The sequence below is a fragment of the Pinus tabuliformis genome, chromosome 5_1, assembly GCF_031772625.1.
Source record: "Pinus tabuliformis cultivar Carrire ecotype Pingquan chromosome 5_1, CPIR1, whole genome shotgun sequence".
NCBI classification, from domain to species: domain Eukaryota; kingdom Viridiplantae; phylum Streptophyta; class Pinopsida; order Pinales; family Pinaceae; genus Pinus; species Pinus tabuliformis.
In genome coordinates, this window is record NC_142305.1 from 42,220,725 (window position 1) to 42,240,978 (window position 20,254).

A 20,254-nucleotide genomic window follows, 5' to 3' on the forward strand; every position below is an offset into this window, starting at 1 on the left:
GTCTTCTAGTAACCATCATATAAAAATTCTCTGAATATGCCTTCTTTGCTGTCTAAACTATCTGACCGCAATCAAACAAATGGTTATACTGAAGATGAGATACATATAAAACTATTTGTGATTTAATTCAGTCTGAACTTGATTGTACATGATCACATGTATTTGGCAAACCTGGGTTCTTTTAAGGCGCTTCCTCTCAATAAATTTGAGGTTAATGTTATGATAGTTCTTTTCCCCACTGAAATTTTCAGCTTCTGCAAATGTTCTGGAATTAAAATTGCAGATTTGTATAAACACAAAACAAATATTGGTTTTCATATGTCACGTTGATTTATCAACGTTTCATTTCTCTCTTTCAATGTGCCATATCATTTAAATTGTTGAACATGTACAGGAATTTTCAGCGTATGATGTCAAGAAAATTCATTGCACAAAAAAATAGAGTATATAAGAATCATAATGATCGAAATAAAGAAAAATGTTGAAACTCCCAAATGGGCAAGCCAACAAATAAATTGCATTAGCATAGATCCATCTACACCACAGATCTAGCAAACAATCGGAGGGATTAAAAGAATTGAAGTTATAAACCTCAACATATTTTTAATCCCTTTTCACGCTTAATATATCCGAGGTTAAGATGGTTTTATCCTAGTTTATTTCAATTTGTTTTTTCAAACATTATAAGATAAATAATAAGTTGGCTCTTTCTTTCTTTCCTCTTCATTTTGATTCCGGTAACTAAGAAAAATAAAACATCGGCTCTTTCTTTTTTTTCTTTATAATAAGTTGGCTCTTTCTTTCTTTCCTCTTCTTTTTGATTCCGGTAACTAAAACAAATAAAACATCGGCTCTTTCTTTTTTGTCTTTAATGTTACATCCATATATGCCAAATAAAGACTTGATGATCCCCCCCCCCGAGACCATAGAGTGCCTTCTTTCTCATAGAGCAATGACCCTTGCTTATGCCCCTGCATGTTACTATATATGGAGATGCTTTTAAATCTAACATATACAGACAAAAAAAATGCAAGTTTTATTTGGATTGTTCATACCAGCTATTTCACGAAAGCAGCTACAATTTGACACACCTTTCTGGGGCTGCCAAAAGCTAAAATAGCTTACAGCATTTATTTAGAAAGAATTACCAATGTCAAAGCACGCCCAGTAATTCCTTTGCATTACAGTCTATTATACAAGGTCATCAACGAGTGGAGTTTCTCTGCTTCTTTAACCAATTTACCAAAATCTTCAATGTCCAATCGCCAGCCCCAATTTCCAAACTGCATTGCAAAAATATTAACAAAAGAAATACAACTGCGATAAGTGTCACACCAAGGAAACACTAAAGACAGAAGCATCTTATTTTTTGTGGACAACACAGATTTCATCCAAGGAAAAATTAAGAAAATAATGCTCAATGCTAGTAATCTGAAATATGATCAGATTAAAGCTGTTGGGAGAAGGGAAAGGGAGCAGGAGACACAGGAAACGGGAACAGGAAAGACAATTCTCAAAAAGCTTCAGGGAGCAGAGCATTTCCAGATAATTTTCTATATAATCCAATTTTAATATATTTTGATGCATATGTATTAAAAAAATATGCAGAATGTCGAATCAACCATACAACACATTAAACAATCATTTAACTACTGGATTAATGGTGATTATTAAGGCATCAACTATTCCGTACACATATAACATCAATCATCTAGTAGTTATAACTTATAACATTGTCATCAAATGAACAATCATCAACCACAGCATTAACCTTCAAGTTTCAACATGTAAAATGTTTAATCAACAAATTGTAGTTGATATCATCAACCATGAAATGAAACAGAGCATCATATTCATTACCAAAGAGTTGTAAGATTCACTCAACAGTGGGTTCGTGCCCCACGGTGGGCGTCATGACCTTGCTGGCGGATGTGGACCAAGGACAGCAAGTTTCTTTTGAGCTGTGGGAAATATAGAACATGATCCAAAAGAAAATCTAGAAGACCAGGCAATTTAAGCCTGATTGTGCCAAGCCTTGATGGCTTGATTTTTGACTGATCTACAAAGTATACTGTTCCATCAACATTGTCAATGAAATCTTCAAAAAAATCTTTTCTATGAGTCATGTGACAAGTTGCTCTTGAATCAAGCAACCAATCATTTTTCCAAGAAGCAAGTGAAGCATTAAACAAATCTTCATTTACTCCAATGTTACATTGTGCCTCAATATAGTGAGCAGATTCAGGTGCTTTACCTTTGTTTGTATCATCAGTTTTACCTTTCTGTTGGTTTCTTTTCTGCTCAATTTTGTCCCATGGTAGCTTGCATGTAGAGGCATCATGTGATCCATTTCTTTTGCAGCGAATGCAATGCAGATCTGCCTTTTCTCCTTGAGAATGTTTGCCCCCCCTGCCTCTGAAATATCTTCCTCTTCCTCTTCGTCCACCTCTTCCTCTTGTAGAATCTTGAGCAGGATGTTTTTCTTTATGAGCAAGGCACACAGTCTCTTCAGAAGATTCAGGGGCTGTCTTCTTTCCGAAAACTTTCTCTCTTTCAGCAAACTTTTTCACAAGAGAGTCAAAGGTTATATCTTTAAGATTTCCATTTGCTTGCAATGACTCAAGATAATTGGAGTAAGTAGGATAAAGTGCCTTGAGAAAAGCAATAAGAGGAATATCCAATTCAACCTTAGTGGATTTGATATCATGCATTATAGACTTTACTTCAGCTGCAAGAGCAAGAGGATCATTATTTTGTAGTTCAAGAGTGAAGAGTTTAATCATGAGTTGGACAACTTCAAGTGCAGAATGTGAGTCATAGAGTTCTTTCAGCTTTTGTAGGGCTTCAAAGGCAGTTGAATATGACGAAATATGTCGACTCACCTTTTCATTTACAGATGTTGCGATTAATGCATAAGCTTTGATGTTCTTGTTTTCCCAAATGACGAGCTCTTTCTCTGAGGTAGGTTGTACTGGGTCATTGTCTCCTTCTCCGACACACACTCCATTCATATGTTTGATGGCAAGCTTGAGGTAAGAAAAACATCTGACCACTCACTTGTCATGAGAGGAATAGAAAAAGAAAGGCTTCTCAAACTGCAAGGAACCTCTGCTCATGCACAACATTTCTCATCATGAAGAAGGTACACTTCCATCAAGTTTATTATGGCATGCTAGATTTGGACATTTAAACTATGAAAGTCTCCGCTTATTGAAGAAAAATGGTGTTGCTGGTTTGCCTACAATTCCTAGAAAACTTAAGCAATGTGATGCTTGCATTCTAGGAAAGCATAGCAAACAGTCTTTTCATGATTCACATTCAAGAGCACATAGGAAGCTTGAACTTATTCATTCAGATTTATGTGGTCCAATGCCTGTTCCTTCTGCAAATGGAAATAAATATATCATGACATTTATTGATGATTACACCAGAATGTGTTGGGTTTATTTATTGAAGAACATATCTGATGCTTTCCAAACATTCAAGAATTTTCATAAATGGATTGAAAATGATGCACAATCTCATATTGGGTCTATTCGCACTGATAATGGAAAAGAATATACATCAAATGAATTTGAAAACTATCTTCGCCAACATGGGATCAAACATCAAACAATTGTGCCTTATAATCCCCAACATAATGGTGTAGCTGAAAGAATGAGTAGAACAATCTTGAATATGGTACGATCCATGCTTTTCTTCAAAAATGTAAAGATAATGTTTTGCGCTGATGCTGTTCTATGTGCTGCATATATAAAGAATAGATGTCCATCTAATGCTATAAGAAAAAAGACTCCTTATGAATTGTGGTATGGACATGTTCCTTCGGTAAAACATCTCAGGGTCTTTGGTTCCACCTGTTATGCTTTGATACCAAAGGTACATAGAAACAAACTTGGTGCTAGAAGTTGTAAGTGTATCTTCCTAGGGTATTCAAACACCTCCAAAGCATACCGCCTCTATGATGAAGTAAATAAAAAGTTTGTTGTATCTAGAGATGTAATTTTTCTTGAATCATCCAAATCTGACAATGTTGTTGAGCAGCAACTTGATCGCTTGGATAGATTCGCAAAAACAAAATCATTTCAAGAATTTGATAGTCAAATTCCACATCTTGAAGGGGGGATTCCTATACTAGATCAACATGTGGAATCTTCTTCTGAAGAACTCTCTCCCCCGCATGAAACTCCAACAACGGATGGTGCTTTAAGTGATGTAATTGATAGAATTGGGAGACTCAATCTTGATTCAGTCCCAACTCAATCAACAGAGCAACCTGGACCATCTCAGAAAGGTCCCCCAAAGTGGTTGACGAAGACACTTGAAAGTGTTCATCCTGATGAAATTGGAAAAACAGAAACTAGAAATTCAAACCGACAAAATGGAGGTGATGTAGATGGATGACTCTAATTCCCCTGTTGATATGGATGTTTCTTATGATTGTGAATTGAACTTGTCTACAGATTTTGAACCAACTTCCTTTAAAGAAGTTGCTTCTCATGATGAATGGAAAGAAGCAATGCAAAAGGAGTATGATGCCCTCATAGAGAACGGCACTTGGAAGCTGGTTGATCCTCCATTTGGAACCAAACCAATTGGCTGCAAGTGGGTCTACAAAAACAAGTACAAAGCTGATGGCTCACTTGACAAGCACAAAGCTAGGCTTGTGGCAAAAGGTTTTGCACAGAAAGAAGGAGTCGATTATGAGGAGACTTTTGCCCCCGCAACAAAATGGGCCACCATCTGAACACTCTTTGCACTAGCAGCCCAGAACGGTTGGAAAGTCCATCAAATGGATGTAAAAACTGCTTTCTTGAATGGAGATCTAAAAGAGAATGTTTTTATGTCCCAGCCTGAAGGATTTGCTGTGAAAGGACATGAACATAAAGTATGCAAACTTGTGAAGTCCTTGTATGGCCTCAAACAAGCACCGCGAGCCTGGTATGAAAAACTAACTGAGCATCTTCTGAAACTCAACTTCAATCATTTTGATCTTGATGATGCAACTTTATTTGTCAAGAAAGTTGGCAAAACAGTTGTATATCTTGTGGTATATGTATATGATCTTTTAATGACAGGGAACAATGAAAGCTACATTGCATCCATAAAGAAGGAATTGGGGAAAAGTTTTGGAACGACTAATTTGGTCTATGTTCATTACTATCTTGGCATTGAAGTAACCCAACATCCAAAATCCATATTTCTTTCTCAAAAGAAATACATTGGAGATTTGTTAAACAAATTTGGCATGACAGAGTGCAATCCTCTTACTACTCCAATGGAACAAAACTTAAAGCTCACATCTATTGAAGGAAAGGAATTTGAGGATGCAACAAAGTATAGAGAGCTTGTAGGAAGTCTCAACTACCTTACTACTACCAGACCAGACATTTCATTTGCTGTTGGAATCCTCTCCAGGTTTATGCAAAAGCCTTGTGAGGGACATTGGTCTGCTGCAAAAAGAGTTCTAAAGTACTTGAAGGGAACTCAAGACTTTGGAATCAAGTATACACAGGTGGACGACTTCAGCTTGATTGGATACTCTGATTCAGACTTCGATGGAGACAAAGAAACTGGGGTATCTACTTCAGGATATGCTATGAGTCTTGGATCAGGAGTTGTCTCCCGGAGATCACACAAACAATCAGTTTCAGCAGATTCCACAACAGAAGCAAATACGTGGCAGCAGCTGAAGCAACCAAAGAAATTGTGTGGCTCAGGAAAATTCTTGAAGATTTGCAGGTAAAACAAGTACAATCAACTCCACTCATGATTGACAACACCTCTGCAATAAAGTTGGCCAAGAACCCAAAGTTCCATGATCGAACAAAGCACATCAATACTAAATATCATCTGATCCGACATCATGTTGAGGCCAAAACAATCCATCTCCGTCATTGTTCCACAAATGAGCAAATTGCAGACATCTTCACCAAAGCGCTTGGAAGAGAAAAGCTTGAAAGATTCAGAACGATGCTTGGACTCACCAACATCCCTTCAGATTAAGGGGGGGAATGTTGACACCTAATCCTCTGCGATTGGGTGAATTCATGTAAATAATTAAAATAGGAATGTGGACAGTCATCAGAAGATGAACTGAACAGTCACATCCTTTTGTATATAACAATAACATGCCTGATGGAATAATACGAATTAGTTTTCTGCCAAAATGGAGTTACTCTTGGCCTGACAGGTGGATTTAACGTTCAAACTTAAACTCTCATATAACGTTTTCAAAATAAGCCATAATAAAGGCAAAGTACTAAGCTCTGGAAACAACTTCCAAACAGCGAACAAAAGAGATCTAGTATCTACTAATCTATTGTCTACCCACAAGAGCATTCTAGTTTATTTTTCCATGATCTATGAAGAAGAGCAAGAGTATGTAACGAACAAAGTTCGTATACGCAACAATATACTCAAAAGGTTTGATATATGTAAATATGGATATTTACATATATCAGATCTTCTGAGTATATTGTTGCGTATATAGACTTTGTTTATTACAATGGTATCAAAGAATTCGTCTGAGTATACGAACTTTGTTCGTTGTAGAGTAGAAGTGTTTGTGGAACATGACTAGCAGCTACATGGTTTTCAACTAATATATAATGTTTTCAAAATAATCCATAATAAAGACAAAGTATTAAGTTGTAGAAACCTACATTGCCAGGAAACGTTGGCTTGGGGATGGGTGTGGAGACAAGTGCATAACTTTTTGAAATAGTGTACATGGGTCCGTTGGGCGTATATTATAATTTATTTATATTATATATTTTATAAATTATAATATATATGAATTTTGAAATCTTCCAGCTTACAACAAGAAAAATAAATCATTTGAAGACTTAACCATGAACATTCATTTTGAAATTTCATTTTGAAATTTCAAAATTGATATCAAGTGGAAATTGCAATTTACATATTGATGTGAATCATGGTAACCTTTAAATGTAAGCAAGCTCAAAATGAATCATATGCATCATGACTAGCAAGTGAAAAACAATAAATGCAGAATAATTAGGCACTAAAGCAGGGTACAACCCATGCTCTTTCAATGTGTAAAAAAGGGTGCCAAGAAAAAGTGGTTAGTATAGTGCGCCATAGCAGGTCTTTTGTATCAACTGGTTGGGGAAATTGGTAATGGGAAGAATCTCAGCCTAAGTTGCAAAGAAACGGATACGGGAACGGATACGGAAATGGGGTTTGAAACAGATATGGCGAATTTTAAAAAAATACAATACGGCAAGGAAACAAATATGAAAATTTTATTTTGTCATATATATATATATATATATATATATATATATAGATATATGAATGACAAAATAAAATTTTCATATTACCATTCATCTTTTAGAATCTAGATTCTATATTTAAAAATACATAATCATCATCATGAATTCCACACAAACAAATCATCATCACCAATTCATCTTAAACATTGTCATCATCACCAAAATTAATAATGCTAAATGCACACTACATAGTATAAATTACAAAATTGAACTATGACTGGCAGTCTACTATCATATGACATATTATGGTATTCAATGTCCATTATTCAAAAGTTTAAAACATTATCATAAATTACATTTACATATCATCAAATATCTTTTCATCCATGTAATTAAGATTCACATCATCATTTGGATCCTCTCCATGAGTGGGAGCATTGCTGCAATGTCCAGTTGAAGATGCAATTATTGGTGGCTTCTCATCAAACAAAATCATATGAGACATGGCATTCAACTTCATATCCAAGTAAGGAAACTCTAGAAACGGATCCAAAACCCCTTAAAAACGGAAACACTTCAGAATTAGGATCTTGCGTTTCCAAAAAACTAAAACGTTTATGTGTCGTTTCCATGCCATTTCCGTGTCGTATTGTACCCGTTTCCATTTGCAAAACGTCGAACAACGATTCTAGGGTTTGGGAGGGACGTTTCCAGTAACTTAGATCTCACCCACTCAAGAAGAGGTTGAAACTCCCAGGCCGCCACTACAACCACAAATGTTTTCATGCAAACCCTGCAATCATGTACTAGGGTTAATCAGGTGATTTGAACTAAGGTGGGCGGCATGTCTATGCCTGCAAGGTACAACGGGTCCTATGCACGAATAAAACAGATGAAAAGTAAAAACTTAAAAGGGATGTCGACAAAGTACCAACAGAATTCAATGAAAATTTTGTCCACAATAGTGCCCTACCTAATCAATTGACAGATTTGCATGCCTCTTTGGACCATATGCCCTCCAAGGATGTTGCTTTCAAAAATTTATTTGCAGTCAGGTACCCATTATCAAGGTTCAGTGCATCCATTTCGACAAACAAACACATCCCGTAGTTGGAGCTTACCAGGTTCTTATGGAGCGAACCTGGTTTGTCCGGTAAGCACCAACTCCAACACCCAGTTCAAGGGGACGAGAATGCATGACGGGTTCGAGTACCCCACCCTCAGGTTTGCGAACCCATGCTTCAAAGGAAGAATCTACTTCCAAACAAGAAAAAAGAAAGAGATCTAGAATCTGTTGATTTTTGGTAGCATCAGATGTGCTCTAAGTCTCAAATTTTGCAGGGAGGCTTGGGCACATGTATTCCAAAGAACCCAAAAAGTGTTTTGGGAAATTCCACCTGGAGACAATTTTATTAAAATAATTAATTATTTTTAATGGAACACTAAGTCTAAACATAGGAAAAGAAAATAATTAATGGGTATTAAGTTAATTGTGGGTGTAACTTCTAGGAGAAGACAAGGATCAAGCAAAAATGATCTTAGCCATTGATTAGCTTCTAATCTGGGCCGTTGAATGTCAACGAGGAGATTATTTAAGAAGGCTTGAGGGTCATTTGGAAAATAGATAGAGAATTTAGAAGATCAAATTTCTGAAGAAAAGCAGCTATCGGAAGAGAAATTCGAAGTGAGCTTTTGCAAAGAGGGGCAAAGGAAGTTTTGGCTAAAGAATCTTCTCCGAAGCCAAGGATACTCAATGGAGAGGCAGAGAGACACACAAAGGAGGCAGCGCAGAGGGAAGAGAGGGTGACGCAAAGCCAAGAAGGGCTCATGCAAGCCCTGTTATCATTCAGGAATTTCTCAAGGTTAAAGAAAGAAATCACCGAGGTAACCACAAACCTACTTTGGAGATCAGGATCTAGCCTTCCTAATCTTAGAGAGGTCTCTCTCTTTTTTATTTAACTTTGTTTAGTTATTTGATTTTAGGTTAGTTATGTAAGCTTGATTGGGTTTCGATTTGACTTTGGGTGGTGGGATCACTTACTTAGATGAACAAAGGTTTGCTTTTACCATTGGGCTATGGAGTCAATATCAGACAAACTAGACTGGATTAAGTTCTGAAAACAGTGTCTATAGGGCAAGCTAGGTGAGTTATTATAGATATCAAAGGCTAGATGGTGAAGTGGTTTCTAATCAGATCTAGGGAGCAATTAAGGGTTCCTTAGGCCGGATTATGAAGAGAATGAAAGAGGTCAACCGGGATGGGAGAGCAATTAAGGGTTCTCAAATCCGAATATCAGAGGAAAACATATAAATGACTAACTGTGCAAAATAGAGTGTACTTAAACAAGTTCTGAGTGATATTTCCAGTTAATTCATTCAAATTTGGATAACATTTAAGTTTATGAAACACATAAGAAAGTAACAAAATCAGACAAAGAAGATACTTCACTGCAAATAGCTCATCTCATGAATCCTATAATGCAATGCTTTTATTACTTGCTCCAGTCTGTTGACTTGAATATTGGGTACAATCGCCCTTAGGTTTAAGATCAAAATAACTCTACAAATGCATAGTAATCCACCCTTGTAATACTTCGAACTATGAAGTATTTATACAAAAAGAATTTACAAAATATCCCAAACTGTCTTGGGAACTAATCTGGGAAAAGGAAATACCTTCATGCAAGAAGATAGAAACAGCTATTGAACTATTGTTTGTTGTCCCTGTTATTTAGGTTTTGCTATCTTTTATTCTTTGATCTTTTGCCCTTTAAGCTGCTTGGCTGTTTGGTCTTCACGCTGGATGTCATATTTACTAATGACCTTTCATCTGATACACTTTATCTACCTCCTTTGTTTAGTCTTTTACCATGAATGCTCTGTCACCTGCTTTCATTTTTACCTTTTACTGTAAATCTTACTCACTCTTTCATGCTTCTGTGTTTTTAGTAAAAATGATTTTTACTAAAAGACACATGTAGAATACAAAATGTTTCTTGGAGAGTATTTTGTAAGAATCTTTTGCTGTGCTGGTGAAAATGACTTCATCTCTGTTTTAACCATTATTGTGTAAATTGTTTCCTTCTACTCTGTCTGTGGTTTAAACATGATTTTCTCTTTGTATACAAAACTCCTGCTAAATGAAACCTTTGAATATATTTCCTTGCAAATCTTGGAGTAAACAGGTTTTGGAACTAGTATCAAAACTGTTTATCCAAGCTTCTGGCCTTCTAATCACCTGCAAAATAAAACAATCATTAATAAAGCATAGGTCTGCAGGGAGGTGATAATGGCTTCAGGGAACAGGGAAGTCTGTGGAAAGAGTCTGAACTATAATGAGGCTTAATCGGGTTGGCAATGGATTTTCACTTTCGCACAGTGGAAGCACTTGATCTTGGAGAGATCTTTCTTCTTCCACTTCTCCTGCTTTCCCTCAGATGCTAGGGCCACATCCTCCTCCTCCTGCTTGACCTTGATCCCTTTGTTGCTGCTACCTGTCTTCGACTGCCATCTGATCTCTTCCTAGTGAAGAGCTACCCACATCTCGTCCCAAGGTGGGAGAGTCCCTCTGCCCAGGATACTCTGGACAAACACTTCCCAATCTTCTGAGACAACATTCAGGGTTGTCCTCACCAAAAGCTCCTGATCCAGTGTCGCTCCTATAGCAATCAACTGGTCTCGGATCTCATTCAGTCCTCCGAGGAAGGTGTCAATCGATTGACCCCTCTTCATCTGATACGACCTCATCTGGTTCTCAAGCATCATTCCTCTTTGCACAGAAGTATGCTGGTACAAGTTCTTGAGAGCCTCCCACATCTCAACTATCGTTTCTTTCTCGGCTATATGTGGTACCACATGATTCTTGACCCCATCAAGGATAATGCACTTGGCCCTCGCCATCGCCTCTTCGTACTTCTTGTTATCATTGGGGTCGACTGGGATAGCTATAACCTTCAAGGTGAAGTTCTTGACACGATTTCTATCAAGTACGGATAAGATTATTGCCTTCTAGACTGCGAAGTTCGACGCTCCGTCCAGTCTATCCCGGTCTCTTACTTCGTGTGGTGCCATGATGCTCCTCTACTTCCCTCTCGGAATTTCTCTATTCGACTCCTCTGAGTCTCTACTTCCCATCTGGAATTTCTCTTCTAGACTCTCTCTGAGTCCTGATTTCCCTCCTGGAAATCCTTCTACCGCTGTTGAGATTCCCCCTACTCTTATCGTCTTGTGCAACCGCACCACTGATCCGGGTTCCTTGGCTAGAAACCTTCAATAGCAACTCCTCTTGGCCTTGCTCTGTCAGGTACTGTTCTAACTATAGTACCTCACCAACTCCACTCTGCAATAATCCCACAGCCTTCTAAACCCCAGCGACCTGAAGGTGAGAGCTCCTAGGCTCTACGCAATCCCGGCACCAACAACGCGGCCTCCTTAGCCAACTGCGCAACCCTCCCAGCTTCTGCATGGCTCTGCATGAGGCTCTCTTTGCCTTCCTTAGCCTCTGCATTGCCTCTTCCTGGCTCACCCTTGATGACGCAGGCACTACGTCACCCTTCCCTTGTTGTTGCTCTACTAGAAACAACTTCTGTCACTTCGGGACAACTGTTTTCTGCTGCTATTGCTCCGCTCGGCTAATGCCCTTAGTCCTCTTGTGATCTGCAATCACCCTTTGATACCATGTTGAAGTTTCTAAGTCTACTTACTTAGAAACCCTCCATGCACTTTATCTGATTTATTCCTACCTACTTGTTATGTTACTTAACAAGTTATTTACAATGTAAATACTGAAAATAAACACTAGTGCATGCTCAACATATTACAGAGCAACAACTAAAGGAAACAGAAACAATCACACCATATGACACCATTATTTTTGGACCAATGTCCCTAGAAAAACCCAATGTGGGAAAACCGGTGCAGCTATCTGAGGGTTTTCTTATTAAGCATTATCAGAGTACAATCTGGGTGCCGAAACTGGCCTACCCAACAGAGAGTTTCCTTGGCAGTAGTACCTCTCAGTTTCTAACAAATCTCCTAGCTGAAACCCCGAATAATCCTTCCAGCAGCTCCTCAGCAACAATCTACCCCAAAAACCCCAACGTCAACTCTCTCTGGACTGTGTCAGCCCCTCTCTGCCCAACGCTAGCCCTGCGTCACCCTAGATGGGTTTGCGTCAGCCTTAGGAGGCCCTACGTCAACCCTCTGGCCCTCTGTGTCAGCAACGTTGGCCTCTCTAAGGCTCTGCGCAACTCCCAGTTGCCTCTGTGTGGCCCTGCGTGAGCCCTGGCTGGCTCTACGTCACTCTCCCCGGCTACTGCACTGCCTCTCTGTCTCTCTGTACTCAATTCCCCTCAGCTGCAACTCCTAATCACTAATTCTATCTCTCTTAGCAAACCCCGCTCTAGAGAATAGAATGACTAATCACTCTGGTGTATTCTCCAAGTGACCCTCAAGCCTCCTCTTATACTTTTCCTGTTGACATCTTAACGGCCGAGATTAAGTCCCTAATCAACGGCTAAGATTAGATCTGGCTTGATCCGTGTCTTTTGGACCATTCTAACACAGATTCATATTAATGCACATTAATACTTTATTTTCCCTAAGTTTAGACTTAGGGACTCCATTAAAAATATTAATTATTTTAATATCTTCTGATCTGTTTAGAATCTGTCCAAACCCTTTCCGGATATTGGAGATCTCATGTGCGCCAACCTCTCCACCAAATTTCGTGGCTAGAGCACATCTGATGCTACCCCAAATCAACAATCTGCAGCAGTTCAGATGCAACATTTGCGCAGTGGTTAATGGATAGCATGTTAGACATCAGCAACGCAGAGGACAATGTTATGAAGTCAGAGTGATGCTTCAGTGGGAGGCATTGCTAGAGCACATTCCTCGCTAAGAGGGAGTATGAGGTCAGAGTGATGCTTCAATGGGAGGCATTGCTAGAGCACATTCCTCGCTAAGAGGGAGTATGAAGTCAAAGTGATGCTTTAGTCGGAGGCATTGCTAAAGCACATTCCTCGCTAAGAGGGAGTATTCCAAAGAAACCAGAAATCGTTTTGGGAAATTCCACCCGGAGACAGTTTTATTAAAATAATTAATTACTTTTAATGGGACCTTAAGTCTAAACATAGGAAAATAAAATAATAAATGGGTATTAATCTAATTGTCTGTGTAACTTCTAGAAGAAGACGAGGATCAAGTAGAAATGATCTTAGCCATTGATTAGCTTATAATTTGGGCCGTTGAATGTCAACGAGAAGATTATTTAAGGAGGCTTGAAGGTCATTTGGAAAATACACAGAGTTCAAAAGATCGAATTTCTGAAGCAGCTTGATCTTAACGAGGAGATCGATTCTCTGCCCTCTTGGCTAGACAATCTTCTCCGAAGCCAAGGATACTCAGCATAGAGGCAGAGAGACACACAGAGGAGGCAGCGCAGAGGACAGAGAGGGTGACACAGAGCCAGGAAGGGCTCACGCAGAGTAGTGCAGTAGCTTCCAGCGCAAAGGTCTGAGTTTGCTAAGGAAGCTGACATTTCTGAGCCGAGAGGGCTGGAAAAGGCTTCTAAAGGCAGATCGATTCTCAGTTGAGCTGACACAGGACCCACGTAGGGGCAGCGCAAAAGTAGTCGGGGAACCCGCAGTTCAGTTGTCGGATCAGCTGCAATTTGCAGTGTAGAGTGAGGTAATTTCACCAATTTCTTCTGCTAAGTGATTTTCTCTATAACTGGATTGCCGGGAAGGCATCCAGTAGTTGTTTTCAGAAATACTTCAGCTTAATAATAAAAACCCTCAAATCTGTTGCACCAGTTTTCCTGCATTGGGTTTTTCCGAGGACGTTTGTCCAAAAACAACTATGTCATTTGTGTTGTATTTTTCTCTATTGTTCAGTTTCTTTTTTCGGCATATTATTTAAATGGTTTAGGTCGCAGTGTATTAGTTTCAATATTTACTGTAGGAAACAATAAGTAACTTGATTCGGAAATTAACAAGTAGGAGAAACTAATCAGTTGTTGCAGTAGAAATTTGGGGATCCAAATTTTCGTAGCATCTACTAAGATTTCCTCTTGCTAGAAGAAACTTCTGGTTTATTTTCCTATGATCTATAAATGAGAGGAATATGTAGGTGAAAGTATCCGCAGAACATTGTTCAGATTTGTAGCTTGGGAGGTACTCCAAACCCTAGGCTAGTGGGTTTTGGAGGAATGGGCACACAAATATGATTTTGGGCTTAGGGCTCAAGCATGTGGGTGTGAAATCATGATGAGGATTGATGGCTTGACTGATGGAGATGATAGAGGACCTCTAGAGCAACCAGGGGCAATGAAAATCATCCAAATCGGAGTTGTAGAAGTTGAGATATGAATTTTTGAAGTTATGTGTGCTAATTGTCCAGAGAATTCATGTCAACCTTGATTTGAGGAGACCCTTTGTTGGGCTAGGCATTGCCCTAGAGAGAGGTATGAAAAGAAGTGAGTGGAGAGGCATTCCACTCATATCCAAGGTGCATCATCCATTAAAGATATCTCTGATTTGGATAGCGACTAAGGCAGTGAAGCATCAGAGGAAAGGAGCACGAATTTGGATAGGGTTTCTTTCTTTTTAGGGTGCGGATTGCTTGAGCAACTAGGTCACAGGTCCGAGGCGGCCAACAAGGACATTGGAGGACATGTCTTAGACAAATTTGAGTGCATATCTCTTGTCAACCTAGGCTGTTGGTTTGGGAGGTAAGTTGGGTGTATTTTTGTGCTACATTTGGTTGGTATTGTCTCTGTTTAGGGCTATAGTGAAGTATTGTAGGTACATCATTGTTGGAGGGTTGTTTTGACTAGGTCGAGAGGTGGTTAAGCCCTTCTCTCCTAGCCGAAATCTCCTAGCCGAAATCACCTAGAGTAGGTCGCAGCTTGAACAGAGGTAATTTCCCTGTCTAGGGAGGCGGCCGAGATGTTGTTGTAGTTAGAGATCTGTCATGTTGTGAGCGCCTTGAGGAGGAGCCTTGGGGCCCACAACAGTGCAGGAAGAAGGTTAGAAAGGAATTGAAGAAGGGCAGCATCGTTAGACAAGGAAACAATGAATTAAGTAGGGTTTAGGGCTGTTGGTATGCCCTAACCTGAGCTCTAGAAGCATAGATCCCAAGCCAAGAAGACAACAGAAGTGAGTTGTAGATGGTCTCTTGTTGATGGTTGGATGCTAGTGGATGAGAGGTCCTAGGAGAGGACATTGTATTGGATGTTTGTGGACTATTGGAGGGCAACATGAGAGTGGACCAAATCGGAGCCCTAGTTATAGTAAGTCAGTAACCTAGAAGGACTTTAGGCCTACTAGAAGTGGCAGAGTTGACACAGCCTAAAGAACAACATATGGAGGATTGTAGAGGCTTCCCTCAAGCCCTAAGAAACAAGTTTCTTGAAGGACTAAGGGATTGTTAGAAGTGGCAGAAGAAGAGCTCAAAGGTATGATCAACCAGGAGGAGTTTGTAGCCCTAGACTTTCCTTGTGGAAAACGACATCTATAGCAGAAGTTCGGCAGTGCTCCATGCCCTAAGTTCATTGTTGGAGAAGGAAATTCAACAGTGATAGTGGGAAGCCCTCTGATCCTAAGTGTGTCTTCATCGGGCAACACAGGAAGGCACTACTGGGAAGAAAGTCCCAAAAGAGTTGAGGAGCAGCATTGGGCAAATCTTAAGCGTGTAGAGATCTCATTAATATTTAGATGTTGGGCATGAGGGGAAGTCTTCACTTGGACCAACAACCTCCCAAGACGAGAAGCTCAAAAGCCCATTGTGTTAAATTTCCAAGACTTATCTAACGATTTCCATCCTTGTTCTAAGTGTTAACTCATTTTGGCAAGGGGTCTGTTGACCACTACATGTCAACGACCCATAGCAGTACACCCCCTTTTTTTGTAAAAGGGATAGCACCTGATCGATGTGTCTATGTCGTCCAGCTGTCATCATCAACCTGATTGTCACGTTATAATGTAAACCCATTCTGCATGTATATGATGTAAATAATCTCAGCAGATCTGTGTCATGTATGTAATTGCCTAGGTAAACCTATTTTTCTGGTGACGATCTACATTCCAGGAGGCTTTCTGTCTCACCGATCCATTCTTGGATGATCGAAAAAGTTTTCCTTCAGCCTTACCCCAAAGCCAGAATGAATTTTGCCACCAAGATCTTAGGTGAGTCCTAGTGTTATAGATCAAGTCAATGTAAAATTGATTTGAGAATAATCCTAACTATTTGGTTAGGTTATTTTATTACAAATTGCTTAGTCTGCTGGATTATATTTGTGTCGCAGAAATGGGTAGTCTGTGAGGGTCTATTTCAAATGGGTTTTCCCCCTTGTGATGTAAAAGATATGAAAATAATGATGTAAAGTGTCCTAAGAGTTGGAAAAATAATTTATCCCCTCATATGTTAATTAATTAAATTTTCTGGCCAACATTAATTAAAATCCTAAGCCAAAAATTTAATTTATTCTAGGTCCTAGGTAAATTTAAATTCTCCGAAGGCAAAATTCGTTAGTCCTCAAAAATTAAATTTTAAGAGGTCCAGGAACTAAGGTAAATTGATTATTTTGCTAAATTTTAAGCCTTTGGTCCCTGGGATTAAGTCAAAGTCAAAATTTTGAGGAGATTAATTCAAAATTTAATTTTTGAATTAATTAAAATGCATTTAATTGAAAATTTCGAAATTTCCTCAATAATTTAAAATTTCGACGGATGGCCTGCAAAGGTTTGGTCTCGTGGCCAACGGACGATCTATTAAGTCGTTTGTGCCGCTGTGCAGGTCACGAGTTCGAGTCTCGTCTTACCTGAGGGCTGTTCTTGCGGGCTGGGCGGTTCCTCCTAGAGGTTATAGTGGCAGCCGGTGGGATTCGACCCCATGTAATGCAAGTACGATACCACCACTGTTGCCGATTCCGCTAGTCAACAAAAAAAAAATCGACGGATAAGATTTAAAGAAATTTTGATCCTCATCAACGGTCGATATTACTTTGATAAGGATCACTCGAACTAGCCGTTGGAAGATTTATCTTTAAATAGGAGGCCAGTTGTCAGTTGAGATCATTCAATCTTTGAGTCATGTGCTAAGTGAAAGCTCTCTTGTAATCTTTTTATGAGCAATAAAGAAAGACATTGGAGTTAATTTCTGTTGGTGTTACTCTTCGTGGAAATACTGTGAGATGTGTCATTTTCATGCATAGATTTCCTTTTAGCCATTGATGATAGCTTTCTGAAGAGTAATTTGAGTACAGATATCTTACTCAGTCACTGGAGTTTGAATGGTAATTTAAGTTTTGAATATAATAGCAGGTATCTCTATTAAATCTGAATTTTATTATCGTTTTCTCGCTCTATGTTGATGGTTGAATTGAGTTGTGTAGGAAATTCTTGATTTTTAGATCATCGGGCGTTCGGGGAAGTTTTCAGTTGGACCAGCCAACTCCTGATTCGTATTTTCTGAAGAGCCTAGCTTGATTGGATCCCAGGTTTATCATAAGAAATTTTGTTGTTGATGCATGAAGGGTTTCGAGCAAAGCACCTCTGTTTAAAATCAAAATTTCAAATTTCTCTGTGCTAAATTGATAAATTTGGCTTTTAAGAGCCTTAGATTATCATATATGGGAGCAGAGTTGGACTCACACTCGCCAAATCTGATAGATCTATTGTTCCTATGCATAGATCTGTAAAAAAGAATTTTTTTTTTTTGACTTGGGTTTCTAAGGTTTCATTTATTTTTGCATATCCAGGTTCTGGGTGTTTGTGTTTTCAAGAAAAGATTGCAAATCTGAAGGTGAAGTTTGATTTTGAAGCCAGATCTAGGCCCTGGAGGGTAAGATCTGGCCTCAAAACTAGCTTTTGCAGGGGCATTATTTTGCAGTCCAAGGGTTTCTTAAATTTTTATTGAATCTGGAAAAATTTTAATTTCTTTTAAGGGTTTGACTGGTGAATCTTAAGCAGAAGTACAGTGTTTTCATCAGAGAATTCTGGAAAATTTTGTTGGGCTATTTGGCTACCAGTTTCTCTTGTCTGCTGCTTGGGGTTTGTTTTTGTGCTCCAAAAATTTTCGAAATTTCTGGGAAAGTTTGTTTGTGGTTGCTCTAGCTCCCAAATCTTTGGTTTAAGCTTTGAAACCCCTTCCATCGCTGCCTTTCAACTTGCATATAACACTCCATTTGCTGCAGCTATCCTCCCTGTCTGCGTGATCCCTTTCCTTCCCATTGCTATCCGCTCTCTAAACCCTCGGCCCTTGCTCCCTCTTCCAAACCTGCCTTCGCTCCCTCGTCCTCTTGCCTTGCGTCATCTTCCTCCATTCATCGCACTCCTTCCTTGATACGTTGTCTGTTCCTCAGCTCCTAAACCTGCATGTTGCCCATCAAATCCGCTGCCCTCTCCTTAACCCTCACGCGGCTCCAGACCTGCATTATTGTGTGACCCCGCTGCCATAGCTCCTTCGAAACCCTTCAACGCAACTCCATTTTTTGTTTCTTGCCGAAACCCACAGATCCACGTCTCCTCATCGTTGTTCCTCCAACCTTCTCTGCCTGCGTCGACCCTCCTCATCGTATCCCGTCTGCAAATCCACGCAGTTCTTTCCTCACTGCCCTGTCCGTCTTCTCCCTCGCTGCTTAACCTGGCTCCATTCCGCGTAGCTCCCTATCCAAGCCGTCCGACGCACCTGCACACACACACAGTAAAACAATAAAATTTCGATTTTTTGTTATTATGCGTGGTTAAAGTTTAGGGTTAGTTTCTTTTCTTTTTTTTTACTTTTTTTGGGTTATATATAGTCTAGGATAGGCTTTGTATAGATTTTTTTATTATTAATCTTTTGGTTTGATTATATGAATTTTGATTTTCATTTTCTTTTTTTTATTTGATTTAAAAAAGAAATCTAAGAACATAAAAAAAAGGGTGTTTGATTTTGTTTTTGTTTTAATTTGTTTCATTTTGATTTAAAAAAAAAATTGTTTTATTTTGATTTAAAGTTCAAAAAAAAATCTAAAAACCCTAAAAAACAATTTAAATAAAAAAAACTAAAAAAAGCTAAAAGGGGCTTCACATTAATTTTATTTTGTGTGACTTTGAGACATCATAAATTTTTAAATCAAAAGTAAATTTTTAGCATTAAAAGAATTTTAATTTTTTTTTGTGGCCTCTGGCCCATAAAAAATAAAAATTAAAAAAAAAAAAAAAAAAAAAAAACTATTTAATCTTTTGATTTACTTTGGTCACATTAAGAGAAAATCTTGATTAATCATTTACTAAGTCTTGCTTAGCATATTGAAAAAGGTTTTCCTAAGGACTAGTCAAATTTGTCAAGGATAAAATCTAAAGGAGAATTTTTGTGGTATCAGCGTTTCTTTTTCTCTATAGTTAATGTGCTTACATTTTTATATCTAAAGATAAGCATACATCTTTTAATTCTAGGATCGAAATTGGTTAGCATTTTAAATTTCATGGTTGTTTAAAGTATTTGGATCTCTAAAAATTTAATTTGCTAAGACATTGTGCATCTACCTATCGTCATTGCTTGGATTATTTAATGCTCATTGCATGCTAGACATTTTGCAAAGGTTTTCAAGTGATTGTTAAAAATTCTTGTTGTGGAATTATAATAGATCGCATATCTCTATTTCCTAAGCTAAGCATACTTTTGAGCATTTGTTGACATTGATATCGAATTGCAAAGTAGTTTTTGTTCTCTTTGAGCTAAATTGTATCAAGAAGATTTGAAATAAGCTGGTGTTTTAATTGTAATATCTTCAAGAGTTTATCTTTTAAGTCTTCATCTAATAAAGCAAACATCTCATTTGGGTAATTGAGGGCTTTAGCAACGCAAGTGTTTCCCCATCCTCGAGTCTAACTTCATCTCATCTTCCAGTGCATTTGCATATAAGTTAACTTTGCATAGATAAAATTTACTTCCAAGCATAAGCTTGGTCGATAGACAGATAGATCTCCATCCATCTTTTCTTGAGAAGCCTGTTTTAATAGTACTTA

At 38.5% G+C, this 20,254-nt stretch overlaps 1 protein-coding gene across 1 annotated transcript in view; it reads right to left on the reverse strand.

The window, feature by feature from the left end:
- Window positions 1-469: 469 nt before the first annotated feature.
- The window catches only part of DPE1 (disproportionating enzyme), a 346,819-nt gene continuing 327,034 nt past the window's right edge, over window positions 470-20,254 (reverse strand). The window contains exon 16 of the mRNA XM_089431682.1: window positions 470-1,283. Coding sequence (XP_089287808.1) covers window positions 1,182-1,283 — 102 coding nt within the window. The 3' untranslated portion in view covers window positions 470-1,181. The remainder of the gene's footprint in view (window positions 1,284-20,254) is intronic.